The sequence below is a fragment of the Miscanthus floridulus genome, unplaced genomic scaffold (assembly GCF_019320115.1).
Source record: "Miscanthus floridulus cultivar M001 unplaced genomic scaffold, ASM1932011v1 fs_152_2_3, whole genome shotgun sequence".
In the NCBI taxonomy this organism is placed as follows: domain Eukaryota; kingdom Viridiplantae; phylum Streptophyta; class Magnoliopsida; order Poales; family Poaceae; genus Miscanthus; species Miscanthus floridulus.
The window spans coordinates 1-14,980 of record NW_027096281.1 but is presented as its reverse complement, the minus strand read 5'-3'; the positions used below and the strand labels follow the sequence as shown (position 1 = coordinate 14,980).

General features: G+C 44.6%; 2 protein-coding genes and 1 long non-coding RNA gene across 6 annotated transcripts; 2 read left to right on the top strand and 1 right to left on the bottom strand.

Moving 5' to 3' along the window:
- Nucleotides 1–226: 226 nt before the first annotated feature.
- LOC136530531 (pentatricopeptide repeat-containing protein At5g57250, mitochondrial-like) lies at nt 227–7,392 on the top strand. Of its 4 annotated transcripts, none has more exons than XM_066523263.1 (4): nt 227–3,621; nt 3,832–4,028; nt 4,120–4,190; nt 7,254–7,392. In XM_066523263.1, the coding sequence occupies exon 1, from the start codon at nt 276–278 to the stop codon at nt 3,546–3,548; it is 3,273 nt and encodes a 1,090-aa protein (XP_066379360.1). In that variant the 5' UTR covers nt 227–275; the 3' UTR covers nt 3,549–3,621; nt 3,832–4,028; nt 4,120–4,190; nt 7,254–7,392. The 4 variants fall into 4 exon arrangements, with proteins under 4 accessions (XP_066379360.1, XP_066379359.1, XP_066379362.1 ...); XM_066523262.1 differs by having other exon boundaries at nt 4,109–4,190; XM_066523265.1 differs by having other exon boundaries at nt 4,120–4,210; nt 7,254–7,382.
- On the bottom strand, nt 5,500–7,665 carry LOC136530532 (peroxidase 72-like). Its single transcript, XM_066523266.1, has 4 exons — nt 7,318–7,665; nt 6,464–6,655; nt 6,189–6,354; nt 5,500–6,084 (listed from the first exon to the last, which is right to left on the bottom strand). Exons 1-4 carry the CDS (start codon nt 7,543–7,545, stop codon nt 5,666–5,668), a joined length of 1,005 nt encoding a protein of 334 aa, XP_066379363.1. The 5' UTR covers nt 7,546–7,665; the 3' UTR covers nt 5,500–5,665.
- LOC136530533 (uncharacterized) lies at nt 7,408–9,389 on the top strand. Its single transcript, XR_010777797.1, has 3 exons — nt 7,408–7,545; nt 8,497–8,618; nt 8,784–9,389. It is a non-coding gene; the product is annotated as an uncharacterized lncRNA (long non-coding RNA).
- The last annotated feature ends 5,591 nt before the right edge of the window (nt 9,390–14,980 follow it).

The window sequence follows — 14,980 nt, the reverse complement described above, 5'->3', positions numbered from 1 at the left end:
CCTGCGGTGTGCGAAGGAGGAAGACGCGCGACAGGGAGGATACGCGAACGGGGAGAGCGCGGATCTTTGCACGCGTTGGCCCATTTTTTCCCGAGTCATAAAATATTAGGAGTAAATATTAGGAGTTGTTGGAGAAAGTTTTTTTTTTCCATCTTTCTAAAAAAAATTAAGGATTAGAAGGATGTTTAGGGAACTGCTCTTAGGGGGGAAAAAACTCAGCATTTCAGCACCGGCGTTTCGAAAGTTCCACACCCCCGCCCGGCCGGCCAGCGGCCATGTCCCTCCCCGGCGGCAACGGCGAGCCCCCTCCCCCTCCACCGCCGTTCTCCTCACTCATCAAGCTCGGCCGCGCGGTCACCGCGCGACACGTCGACCGCCTCCTGACAGTGCTCCTTCGCAGCCGAAGGCACCGCCTCCTCGCCGCGCTCGCCTCCCAGGCTCTTGCCAACGCCATCGCCCCTACTCCGCGCACGCACCTCCTTGCCGCCTCCGCCCTGCTCGACTCCGCGCGGCCGCGTGACGCCGCACAGCGCCTCGCGCTTGCCTCCCGCACCGCCAGTCGCCGCCTCTGGGATGCACTGCTCCGCCGGGCCTGCGCCGGGGGCGGCGACCCGCGCCACGCACTGGAGCTACTCTCCGCTGCCATCGAAGACCACGGCATGATGCTGTCGCCTTCCACGTACCGCGAGATGGTGGTGTTACTGTGTGCCCACGGGGAGGTGGATTGCGCGCTTAGGGTGTTCGACTTAATGACCAGGAAGGGGTGTCAGGTAGAGGATCGCGTTTGCAGCTCGATCGTTTCTGGGTTATCCAGAACTGGGAAGGCCGGAGCAGGGCTGGATTTCTATGAGAAGGTGAAGAGTCAGTTCAGTGGATTTGATCCGGGCCTTGTGACACTGACATCAGTTGTCCATGCTCTTGGGTTGGAGGGGAGAACTGGTGAGATGGCGGAGCTTATGCGGGAGATGGAGTGTAAAGGCATGAATGCTGATGCTGTGTTTTACGGCAGCATGGTTCATGGATACATGAGTCGTGGGTTCTTGATGGAAGGTCTTCGGGAGCATCGATCCATGCTAGAGAAGGGAATCAAAGCCGATGTGATTAACTATACTACTGTTATTGATGGACTCTGCAGAGAAGGTAGTGTGGAGAAAGTAATGGGGTTCTTGGATGAGATGGAGCGAGTGGATGCTAAGCCAAATTTGATTACTTATACATCACTGGTTGGTGGCTTCTGTAAGAGAGACAGGTTGGAAGATGCTTTCTCTATCGTGAGGAAACTGGAACAAACAGGCGTGGTGGTGGACGAGTATGTATATTCGATTTTGATTGACAGTTTGTGCAAAATGGAAGATTTAGACAGGGCTTTCTCGTTGCTCACGGAGATGGAGAATAAGGGAATAAAGGCTAGCATCATAACATACAACGCGATAATAAATGGTCTATGTAAAGCTGGTCACACTGAAAAGGCTCTTGAAATTTCTGAAGGTGTTGCTGCTGATAATTTCACATATAGCACACTGTTACATGGTTACATCAAAAGAGGTGACATAACCGGTGTTATGGCAATAAAGGATAGGTTTGAAGGTAGTGGTATTTCTATGGATGTTGTCACATGCAATGTTCTTATCAAAGCATCATTTATGATTAACAAGGTGAATGATGCCTGGAGCTTGTTTCATAAAATGCCTGAGATGGGCTTAAGACCTAATACTATCACCTACCATACAACCATAGACAAACTGTGTAAAGCTGAGGAAGTTGACAAGGCACTGGAGTTGTTTGATGAATACAGGAAAGATTCAGGATTCTCCACTGCAGTTGTTCATGAGTGTCTGATTAAAGCACTGTGTAATGGAGGAAAAGTTGACATGGCTGACCAAATATTTTATGATCTTGTTCAGAAAAAAATAAGGCCCAATTTCTTTAACTGCAGGAAGTTGATTCATGCACACTTCAAAGGACACGGTGAACATGGTGTGCTGGATTTCATTTGTAAGATTGGTGAATTAGATATTGACTTATTTTCATCTGTTTGTAATTATGCTTCTGCTTTCTTAAGCAACAGAAATTGTTGGCAAGCAGCAATGGATGCTTACAAGTTACTCAGAATGCAAGCCATTGCTGTAACTAGTAAAACATGCTACAAGCTGCTTAAGAGCTTACACCGAAATGGAAGTGAAGAGGTCATACAGCCATTGCTATGTGATTTCATTAAAATTCATGGCCTGCTTGATCCGACAATGATAAATATGATGTCTTGTTATCTCAGCAAAAAATGTGTTAGCAAAGCTATTTGGTTTTCTAATTACATGGACAAAGGCAGTGTTCCTGTCAGTGTTCTAAGAGGAGCTGTCTTTGCCCTAAAGAAGCAAGGTGAAGTTCTAGATGCATGTAACTTTTTGAAGGTAGCTGAACAAAGTGGTTTTTCAGTAGATCTAGCCATGTACTCCATAGTGGTGGATGGCCTTTGTAAGGGTGGGTATCTTGGAAAAGCACTGGACCTTTGTGGAAGCATGAAAAAAGAGGGATTTCATCCGAACATTATCATTCATAACTCAGTTCTCAATGGTTTGTGTCATCAAGGATGCCTTACTGAAGCTTTCAGGCTCTTTGACTACATAGAAAACAGCAAGATGCTTCCAACGATAATCACCTATACCATTCTTATAGGTGCTTTGTGCAGAGAAGGTTTGTTAGATGATGCGGATCAGTTATTCCAAAAAATGTCCACCAAGGGTATCAAACCCACTACCCGTGTTTACAACTTGCTGATAAGTGGTTATTGTAACTTTGGATTAACTGAAAAGGCCCTTGAGCTTATGTCTCATTTGGAGGAAATCTTTCTTTTGCCAGATTGTTTTACACTTGGTGCAATTATCAATGGACTCTGTCTGAAAGGTGAGACTGAAGCTGCATTAGGCTTCTTTAATGAATACCGTCATAGGGATATGGAACCTGATTTCGTTGGTTTCATGAGCCTTGTCAAAGGACTCTATGCAAAAGGAAGGATGGAAGAATCCAGGGGCATCTTGAGGGAGATGTTTCAGTGCAAAGAAGTCGTGGAGTTAATAAACAGTGTTGGAGATAATATTGAAGCGGAGCCTCTTGTTGATCTCCTATCTTCTGCATGTGATCAAGGGAGGATTGATGAGGTTGTAACTATCCTAAATGAAGTGGGACTCATGCTTTTATCCTCTTCAAATTCTGTCAGCTATAATGCGCTTGCCCACCTCAAGAAGGTACAGAAACCTGAGGATGCTTATGATTCCATGACAAATTCAGGACAAGCAAGTCCAGTCACTTATGATATTTCTAGCAATAGTCTCCTTAGGAGTTCTGATGGCATAGTTCAACCCATGATAGATGGAGATGATAGTTTATCAAAACTGAGTGGTGACACTGATATTGACTACCAAAAGTTGCTTGGAAAGTCTTTCAATGATGATTTCGAGTCATACTATGCTGCTATTGCTTCACTTTGCTCGAAAGGGGAGGTTCTTAAGGCCAACAAGGCAGTTGAAGCAATGATTCAGAATTGTGGTTAAATTTGGTGACCTGTCCAACTTGTTAGGGAAACCTTTCTTGCTGCAGTGTCAACATCTGCAAACATGTTAACTCGTAAGTACAACATGTTTGTTTTTTTGATACAGTTGAGACTTGATGTCACAGCATTGGGGTTCACAAAAGTTGTAATTACCTTTTTTTTGCATTTTAGCCTGTCTTGTTTAGAAAAGCAAAACTGTGCTTTGGGTTCATCACACAACCATCACACGATCTCATGCACTCTTTATTATAACTTTTTGTCTCTTCTTTTTCTTCCTGAAACAGACACCATATCAAAACAGATCCCACTTTCCACAGGAGTTGATAGAGCGTCTGCTGGTTGACCCATGGCACCCACCCGTATGGTTGTGAATATTTGATCTTCAATATGGTTTAAGGTTCTGAAAGTCCTTGAGGTTGAGGATACATCTTGTTAGATTCAACCAGTTTACACCCCTCAGCTGATATCCTTTGTCTTTTAGGTATGTTTTCTGCTGGATGAGTTCCAGTGATTTCTTTTTGTTTTCAATCTTCCCTGCATTGACTGACCATATTCTTCTAGACATTTACCAGGCCTCTGGTGTAAATGTTGAACTGTAGGACATGAGGAAAAGAGAAAGCCAATACAGCAGCGGGTTCTGCAAGTAAATAGCTTCTTTAACTCGTACTTACTCTATTACTTATTTTCTCACTATTAGCTGCCATTTCCAAGTGTAATTGCTTTCTGGATCCTTGAACTGTATTTATCTTCCATTTCAGATGCTTGTTCTTTAAATACATGAAAGCAGAAGCTGTGCTATGATTTTGCTCATATCTAGCATTGCATGTGAAATAGCATCCATTGATATTGACGTTGTTATGCCATTAGTTTGAATGCTTGCATGGGAACCCTAAAGATTTCTGTTAGGCATGGCAACCTTACTACATAGGTCGGATGAATGTATCTTTGGACCTTTCGTATGATGATTGAAGTTTTTCCTTTACAAACCACTTCTCTGATTCCATGTGTAGGTACTAGATTTGTGCATATGAATTAAGAAAGTAGATCAAATGACCTTGGTGCCCTTCGTTTATCATGTATTGGAAAAGATGACACATTCATTTGTGAGAGTGGTAGCATTTATTAAGTAGGGGCAAGGATGGAAGAAAGGGTAAAGATGCATGGAACGACCTACATTTGGAGAAAAGTTGAAAAGTCTAAAGAGACCAAAATTTGGAATCTGGGGGAGTAACTTTTGTCCATACTTGATTCCAATATGGTAGGAGAGCTAGGGTTAAGGAGGAGCGAGATTGCTGACCAGGGATCTCTGCCCACTGCCGAGCAAGAAGAAGGCTTTTCCTTCTTAATTCCTGCTTAATTCAATCAATAACACGCCTGGCATTACATAGCCTGGCCTTAGTACACGATCTACTAACGAACCAATCAGCAAACTAACAATCTTATTCTTATGTAACCAACCTGATCTGATAATTAACAATTAACAAACTAATGCAAGTAGATGGGTTATCCTTGAGCCCTGGATGCCAAGCTAGCAGCACCATGCCTGCGTCCATAACACTTCATCCCGCATTCCCTGCCTTGATAAGCAGCTTGCTCTCAACAAGAGCCAGCAACTTACCAGTGTGGCAACAAGAGGCGTGGTGCGACAGCCAAAGGCATCGATCTCGACGTCATCTGAGGATAAGCTCAAGATCTTGTTAACGATTTGTTAGCTATTTCCCAGCAGATTAGTTGGCTTGTTACCTCATTTTGTTAGGCCTCTAGATTTGGACAATTGTTATCATTTGGTTTTAAGCAAGACAATAGGAAGTTGTTGCATCTTCCACTTGGCCACTCACACCTTTCATCTCTCACCATGTTACACAGCACAGCGCCGCCGCAACACTGTTATTGAGTTGTGATTTTGGTCTTTGGAGTCAAAACATGACAAGTCAAATAAGCAGATCTATGGCAACCGAAGAATGAACTCATCTTATATTGAGTTATTAATAGATACATTTTACAATGTGTTTAAATAAAACACAAAAGATCGAACATATGATAAAATCACAGCCATGCTTACTTATTTAAACAAAACACGCCACCACCATCACGAACAATTCAGCACATAAAGTGACCTCAGTGGCCGTTGTTGAGCTTCCTGCAATTCTTCCTGATCTCACCTTGTGACCCTGTCAGTGGTGAGATGTTGCCCATATTCACCATTGACTGCGCAAAGTGCTGGAAGAAGAGATTGACATCAGCAGCATATGCCTTCACGAGGGCCCCTGTCTCAGCACTCTTAGTTAACAGAACCTCATCAGAGCTTAGAAGGCCCTTTCCGGCCAGGAGGTTCTTGTAGTAAAAATTGTCAAACTTGGCTGGGGTGACAAAGTCCAAGGGGAAGAGGTTATTGTCACCACCAGAGCGGGGACACCCCTGCCTCAGCTGCGCGGCGTAGGATACATCCAGCGTGCTGTCAGCCATGCCATTGCCTGTCTGGTTGTACAGCCTCTGCCGGAAACTAGTGCACCGAGACATACCTATGGTGTGACCACCTGTATATGCACATGATATTGTATCCATGTTGTGTAATATGAGTGTGCGTTAAGTTGGTCAATAACGAAGGACAGATGGTACTAAGAAATACACGAAAAGTCACCTGAGAGGGCAACAACATCAACAACATTGAGGCCCTGGCGCTTGAACTTGGTGATGATAGTGGGGAGTGTGTTGTTGGGGGCTGGGATGTCATTGTTGGAGCCCTGGATGCTCGCGCCGAGCGAGTCCCTCCGGCCAAGTGGCACGTCCCAGTATGGGCCACCAACCTATGGGTTAGAGTTCAGAAAAATCTAACTTTGCCAAAGCTGTCGCTATATATACAAATATCATGTCTCTTCCTTAAGGTTGGACAGGGTTGTTGATAGTGGAACGTACCAGGGCAGTGGAATCACGAGCCGCGAGGGCAACAATGTCGGCACAGGAGACAGTGCCTGGGCAGGCAGCCTCTAGAGCAGCCTTAATCTGGTCGACCACCTCAAACCCTCTGAGGGAGTCCCTGTTCGGGTTGGACCCTTTCTCACTAACTATGCTGCTGCTGTTGTCCAACAGCACCGAAGCATCGCAGCCCTACACATGTAACAACGTTGTAAAAGATTGGTAATTACTAGCCACATGGAATAGTTTAGAGATTTGGCGCATGCTACAGAGTAGTGGTGACAGTAGATTCTTCGGGCACATGCATTGAGTAAGAGATGACAAACGTTGCACAGAGAGCTTCAATCATTGTGCACTAGAGTTAAGTAAACATCTTCTCGTGTGGCTCACAAAAAAAAGACTATCTTATATAGCACTCAAAAAAGGAGAACAATAGAGTTAATCAATCATAGTACTGGCTCGATCATGTCACCCGGACATAAAGTAGTGCTGGCATGGGCAATGGTAGGCTTTCTCATCAATCAATAGTAATTAAAGAAGTTAGCCAAAATAATATAGATTCTCCCATGCTAACTTTTCTAATACTTAGGCACGCATGTTGCACAAGCGCATTTCAAGTTATTGGTTTATACAGCCAAAGCTAGTAATGAATTCATCCATTTACCTTTGCTTTTCATGTTTGTTTGCCACACCTTTATATGGATTACTCATAATCTTATTGTACCAACATATAGTTAAAAAGACTTGAAGTACAAAACTTGTATCGCTAACTTGTTATAGTGTACTGCAGTATCAAGTGTCATAGCTGTGTCAGAGCATACAACAAAGAACATAACAGAGGAAGCAGAGTTTACCTTGACAAAGCAGTCATGGAAATGCAATCTGACCAAGGATGCCGCCATCCTGGTCTCCTTGGCCACAGCCTGTGCCACAATGGACTGCACAATCTCCTTCGCCTTGGGGCACGAATGGTCATAGAACTGTGGGAACAAGCCACCCCATGGGTGGCCAAGGACGACACTGGGAAGGAGGAGAGGAGAAACAAGGCAGAGCAAGACGAGAGAACCCATGGAAGTTGCCATGTGAGTAACCTTTGCTGTACTACGTTATAAGAGAAGAGAGTGTTGCTACTTGCTTGTTTCTTCTTCCCTTGTGGATGGTTTCATAAGATGGGCATATGGTGGTATATATAGCTGCAGGAAGTGGGTGTACTGCATGTAAGAAAAGTAGGGTTGGTTTGGAGCAGGGGACGGTGGGATCAGATGCAGCAGGCAGCTGGGTTGTTAGGGTGATGCGTATAGAATAAGCGAGCTAGCTAGACTGCCTAGACACTGGCAACTGCTATAGTGATTGCATCAAGTTACAATTCAGCTCTAACGTTCTTAGTTGCTGTTTGGTGCTTCAGTTTTAGCTCAAAGTGACAGAGATTAAAAATTTTGGTCCTAGACAAGCGTAGGTGGAGTGAAAACAACTCTGCCACTTATTAAACAACAGGCATTGCTGCAGTTTTCCCAAAGGACTGGAATAGTGTGTGAGAGTGAAACTGAAATGAGGAGTCTATGATTAATTGATGATTATGCTGCTCATATATGCATATGCATTATGCAACTCGTCTTTTGAACAAAACTACCTAAACAGTAGAACAAAATGCAATTTTATTGTAAACAATCGCATTATGTAACAGTATCATATCCTGGATCTGGAGTCTTCCAGGAATGGACTTAAACTACCTCAATAGGACAGGTGTAGCAGGTAGATCAGTCATTGTTCTAACTTTATCCTAGTTGTATATCAAGTTCGGGCTACGCCCACCCATATAACAAGTACTAATAATAATATATTTTTCCAACCATATTTAACCTTACACAGCACATGACAATATAGCATACACTGTATGAACTCAAGTAACCAAAGTACAAAAAGCTTAGCTAAAAGTGAGATTTTGCTTCTGAAATAATCCAACTACTTTTGTCATACTTAAGTGTCGTTACAGGTCGTTTGGTATTTTTATTGATCAAGACTACATGTGGCAGGATTATCTGGAGCGAGGGTTCTTTTATCGAACATGGATTCGTATCCCTGTCTTTGGGGACAAAAGTATATATGATGCTACAGCAGCACGCCTTTTTTCGCACAAGCTTCATATCAATAATAGGTGACGTCTAAGATTTATCGAGCATCTCGTGCTTCCAGTTTCACACCTTAAAATTAGGGTCCTTTGGCTATATCAGTGTAGTGATCAATACAAAAGACCGGATGATTCATCAAACGGCTGGAGCATGCGTGCCTAACATGACTGGCTTTCTGCTGTGCAATGCAGGAAACCGACTAGCCGGTTCCGCAGCCAACACACATGCGTCCGATCAGGTCAGGCGCGACGTGTGATGTACCAACGCCTAGTACACGGCACGTGATGATTCGTGTTAGGTGCTTGCATGGCCAACATTCGTGTCACGAGCTGGTTCCTGGAAGGAGCGTTTTGGAAAGCTTCCACACGTACTGACACTGGTACCGGTAGGAGCTGCTTATCTGTTCTTCTGCACACCACATATCAGTGGCCGTTTCTTGAAGGAAACATCAGCGTTGGTTGCTACTGTCAAATATTTGGTTCATGCGGAAAAAAAGGAAATAATTGGAAATTTGAATTTTTTATACGATACTACATACAGAGGAGGAAACAACAGAGAATTCATGGAGGAAGTTGGCTAGTGGTGTACAACGGGTGATTTATCTATGTATATTTTTGCTAGACAAATACTATACCTCTGTATTGCGATGTTTGTCCACTCTACACACCTAGGCTAGGAGGCACAAACGTTAGCGAATTTTTACGTGATTGGACCATTGTATTATTGTATTCATTAGAGTCACCACCTAGGTACATGAACAGGAAAAACATTGTGAAATGGGGCAGCTACTGAGCATACTGATAGCTCATATATTTCGATCAAACATGATTGGTTACTGCATTATTCCATCATGTTCTTGCATAGGTAAAAGCGCAAAAACTATATAATATAGCCCTAACAACTAACAAGAGCATGCCACATGCCTCAAAAGAGAAATCAAACTTTAGCATCCCTACTACTCTCACCTAGGGGAGACAAAAAGCGACATGTGCAAGACAGCCAAAGTACCTGCTCTTGGCTTCTCATGTGTTAGGATCCGGATTCATTATTTCCTTACTGTTCCTCCCTTCTCATTTTACTCCTATAACTGTAATTCACGCTTAACTACGCCGCAATCACGCTTCCTGTGGAGGAAAAAAAAGTCAAAGTTTCAACAAGCCTCCACTTTACTTCCAAGTTAACCAACACTAGTTTTTCTAATACAGCTGAAAAATAATTTATCAATGATTTCATGAGTCAGCGAAAGTTGGTATGAATAATTAAATGTCACAATTATATAACTGACCAGAGAGCTGATTCATGTATTATTTTGATGTTGTTTTCACCAACCTTGATGTGGTGGCCAGATTTTGAGCATCCTTCATATGGATTTGCTGGTGATTTGTAAGCAAGAATCAATTGAAAAAAGGTTTTAGGAGGCAAAAAGTATTTTTAATTACCATGCGTGGTCGTCCAGGATAACTTACGTTAATGTTATTACTTTTACTGGGTCGAATCTTACCGTTGTTTTGTCTGTTGATTGAATGATGTTTATTTTGAGATGCCTAGAAGATTCCTAATTAAGTTATAACATTATCAATTTATCATGAGTAGAATTAGCAAGTACTTAATGAACTCCCTTAGCATAGAAGGCTAGAAAGGTTAAGCTAACAACAATTGATTAGACATAATAAGTAACAAACGTCATGATGCCAGTTACACTTAGCTGATCGTGGAAGGGAGAACTACAAGCCGATCGCAGATCGCTGCTTTATTGACTGTTGGAGACTGCCCTTAGCTTCCAAGAGATGACTGTTTACGTAATATAAGCTGACGTGTGATGAACATATACATGAAACCGTGCTTTTAAGCTAGCTAGCTAGCTAGGATGAATGAAACAGCGACATAAAACGACATGGGTTCGACCTCACTAGCTTTAATTATAACAAAATAAAGGCATTTGTTTTGCAATAATGATATGCAAGATTGAGGAGAAGGAGCATATATATTTGCATGCACACTCACCACTAGGATCACATTATATTGTTCTAAGCTACAAATGCACATCTTCAATGGAAACATACTATTCTAAGCTACAAATGCACATTTACAGATAGACAACTGGATTAATATGGATACCTTGTTTTTAAGCATATTTATGCGTAGTAGGAAAAAAAAAGAGTTCAAGCTTACATAAATAGAGTTCAAGGGAAAAATAGAGGCTCAAGCTTACATAACAGTAGAAAACCGAAGATCAATCACTATTTCATTATATATATTGCTAACAAATATCCTTAATCAGAATTATTCATCATGGTAGTTAAATCATTTATGCAGTAATTAATTGTCCTCAAGGCTTGGATGCAACAACACAGACCAGCGGTTTCGCTTTATTTATCTCAGTCAATCCCTACTCCAATTTGTTAAAACTGAAAGAAAGGCCGGCAAGACAAACTCAAAACATTATTGAGCCAACAAAACAGGTGGGCTAATCTCATCATCATAATTAATTAGTAACATCACATCTAGCTAGCTAGCTACTCCATATACACAATAAATCCAAAATTTCCACAGCCCTAAATTTGGGCCCTAAATTTGGGAATGAAGTATTTTTTAGGTACACAATCATGTAAGCTCAAAGGGCTGGTCTATGTAGAATAGAAGTATGTATATATAAGCATATCAGTGTACCAACTACATACATGCATGATGCATGTGGCCTGACTATCATATATAACCAACCTGTGCGTCTGCTTCCGTCTGGCTGGTACGGTCTTTTTACCTGCTCCACCGTCAACTGATGAGCATTGGCCATGGAATCTGGGTGACCACGCTTGACGTCTGAGACTCTGATCGAGGTGGGCGTCAATCATGTACTGTATCTACATATGACCCAGACCTAGCTAGCTTAGCTAGGGGTATATACTACATATACTTAATACTTGCATGTCTCCCACATTATCTTAGGTCCATCTTATCTTGTTCAGCTCTTCCTAATCTGATCTTACCCATTTCACGTCCGCATGAGAAAATCACTTTCTGCAAACAATGGCTGAAAGATGAGCTTGACATTATGAATGGGAAGTAGCAAGTCAACATCTCGTTGGTTAATACTCTATTCATTAGTCAACATCTTCAGCTTTTCTAACATATATAGCATATAACCAGAAGGACTGAAGGAGCTAAGCATGCACTGCTCGGTTGCTAGTAGGTTTCGTGTACTACTCCTATCTTCAAACTGTGTAGAGTAGCACCTTTATGGGGGTTTTCCCCCCTTTAATGAGCGTCAAATATAGTTGGTGGTCTTCTTCTTCTTCTTCTCCCATATGTAAATATAACAAAGATCATTGATTCATTGTCCAAAGATGAGAGATGACTTGTGACACCGTCTCTAAAAGTTAACGCATTTACCCTTCATTTCGTTTTGCAACAGAACTCTATTACCCAGAAAATCATGGCCCCATCACATGCCACACATGAAAGTGCTTCAAATGCGAATCCAATGCACGCCATTGGCCCTGTTCGGCTTACCCCATATTCGGCTTGTTCGGCTCCTTTTTTCAGCCGGAACAGTGTTTTTCTCTCACAACAATTCAGTCGGAATAGTGTTTTTCAGCCAGTTTCAGTCAAGTTTCAGACTAGCGAACGGAGCATTGTGCATAGGAAAATTGGGTAGATTTTACAAGTAGGGAGAGGAGCACATCATTTACTTTGCAGATCAGAGGGGCTGGGCTAGGCCAGGTCATGAGGATATGATGACCTAGCTGCGAGAGCTATAGTCTTTCTTTATTAGTACGTACTTGTACTTGGTGATTCCTCAGCATTATGACGGTGGTTATGTTAAGCTTGCTGATCAGCTCCATGGATGGATAAAGTCATGAAGAGACATAACCGCGTTCGTACTTGCTGGGTCTATATTGCCTTTCTTCGTTGTTGACAGCGACCGATGCACGGCCATAACCGCGTTCGTACTACTAGCTATATAGTCTGTGTACGTGGTTATATATAGTTACATGATAACTAACTGCCTAACCAACCAACTTTAACCAGTTGGAGTAGGATGATGGCCGATTGACCTTTTCCATTCCATGGCCAGACACCAACCAACCAACTAAGCTGGAACCAACCCACCAGCTGGAATCAACCACTACAACTTCGTTATAGAGTGTATCTTCATCTGAGATTGTTTGAAAAATAAAAAAAATGAATTTTAAAATTTGAGAACTCAAAATATATTTTGACACTCTAAACGTTTTCAAATGAAAAAGTCATCAACTATTAAATCTTAGATCTCTTCAAGCTCTACCACTATGATATAAAGTTCATCACCATTTGAATTCATTTTAGAAAAGTTATAATTTCTTTATGCTACATATATTTTTAGAGAGAAGTCAAATTACCAACCAGCAGCTGAAAATAGATTTATAGAGACGCTTGCTGGCAACTTTCTTCAGAAATGTCTCCATTTCTAGAGGTGTCAGGTATTACCAACCAACCCTAACAATAGAAGGTGTCGGGGACCAATACTAGGGTACCCGAAGAGGAGCTAATAACCATCAACATTGATTCATTCGAGCAGTCAAGAGCGCGACTACAGCTCCAATCGATCCCCAGGTGCGCAAGCTCCGCCTCGCCCGGCCTCTAGGGGCGGGCTCCGTCTCACCCGACCTCTGAGGACGGGCTCCGCCTCGCCCAGCCTCTGGGGCGGGCTCCGCCTCGCCCGACCTCTAGGGGCTGGCTCCGCCTCTCCCAACACCGAGGTCGCGGGCTCCGCCTCGTCCGACCCTTGGGTTTGTGCTCCGTCTCGTCCGACACCGAGGCCGCGGGCTCCGCCTCGCCCGACCTCTGAGGGTGGGCTCTGCCTCGCCCGACATCGAGGACACGGGCTCCGCCTCGCCCGACCTCTAAGGGCTGGCTCCGCCTCACCCAACACCGAGGCTGCGGGCTCCGCCTCGCCCGACACCGAGGCCGCGGGCTCCGCCTCGCCTGACCTTTGAGGGCTGTCTCCGCCTCGCCCGACCTTTGGGGGTGGGCTCCGCCTCGCCTAACCTCTGAGGGCTGGCTCCACCTCGCCCGACCTCTGAGGGCGGGCTCCGCCTTACCCGACACCGAGGCCATGGGCTCTGCCTCACCCGTCCTCTGAGGGTTGGCTCTGCCTCGCCCAACACTGAGGCCACGGGCTCCGCCTCGCCTAACCTCTGAGGGCTGGCTCCGCCTTGCCCGACACCAAGGCCATGGGCTCCGCCTTGCCCGACCTCTGAGGGCTGGCTCCGCCTCGCCCGACACCAAGGCCATGGGCTCTGCCTCGTCCGACCTTTGAGGGCTGGCTCTGCCTCGCCTAGCCTCTAGGAGCAGGCTCCGCCTTGCCCAGCCTCTAGGGGGACTCTGCCTCGACCGGCCCCGAGGCCGGGGGATCCGTCTTGCCCGACAAAGACCCATACCGCCACCAACCACTCTAGGTCCAAGCGAATGGGTCTGGGTTAAAGCTTTGACACCAGGGAGGTGACCGGTATGCCCCGATATAACCCGTGGCCGTGATGGGCCATACCTGGGGATTCACATCAGGAACAACGTTGGGCATACCGGTGTTGTTCTGCCTAACCCTCGTACGAGCATTGATAGACGCGTTAGTTCACCACGACTGTCCGCCAAGACGGAGTGTTGCGCCATGACCGGGAGACGACGCCTACGCATGGCGCCAATGATGGATAGGGCCACGATGTGGAGCTTGTCCCTATTGACAGTCTATAGGGTTGGCAGGACCCCGTATATAGGATCGTCGGGTCCTTCTTCTCCTTCTCATCCTCCTCTTTTTCCTTCCACTATAACCCGTGCTTTCCCTTGGCCTATAAAAGGGAAAGCAGGGTGTCCCATAAAGGGCATCACAACACATCACATTAATTGGGACTCGAATCCATCAAACCCCGAACCAACCAGAACACACAAGCACACAACTGGGGGGCGATCGAGCTCTCAGCACCTGTTCGCTCCTCTCATTAGATACTTGGGACCTGTCCCTCTCTCGACTGTTTGTAACCCCTACTATAAACTTTCAATGCTAGTAACACTAGCAGCAACAACAAACTGGACGTAGGGACATTCTGCCCGAACCAGTATAAACCCCGTGTCCTCTTAGCACACCATCCGAGCCAGACAAGCAATATTAGAAATTTACTAGTCGGTGGTAACTTGAAACACCAATAGTTAGCACATCAGGTAGGGGCCTTTTGAGCGTCTCGACATCCACACCAGGCCTCGAATGGCTAGTCACAACCTCTGCTGGGTTCTAGGCATGCACGTGCGCTTCAGGGACCTGGACTTCATTGTCACGACGGAGGGAGAGTTGGCAATGGCTCCCGCTGCTGTCCGACCTCTCTACTCTACCGACCTAGACACGATCACCAAGGCA

Coding starts and splice junctions, on each gene's coding strand:
- LOC136530531 (XM_066523263.1), top strand. CDS start 276: ATGTCCCTCCCCGGCGGCAACGGCGAGCCCCCTCCCCCTCCACCGCCG.
- LOC136530532 (XM_066523266.1), bottom strand. CDS start 7,545: ATGGCAACTTCCATGGGTTCTCTCGTCTTGCTCTGCCTTGTTTCTCCT. Junction 6,656..7,317: donor TCCATGACTGCTTTGTCAAG/GTAAACTCTGCT, acceptor TTACATGTGTAG/GGCTGCGATGCTTCGGTGCT. Junction 6,085..6,188: donor TGATGTTGTTGCCCTCTCAG/GTGACTTTTCGT, acceptor GTGCATATACAG/GTGGTCACACCATAGGTATG.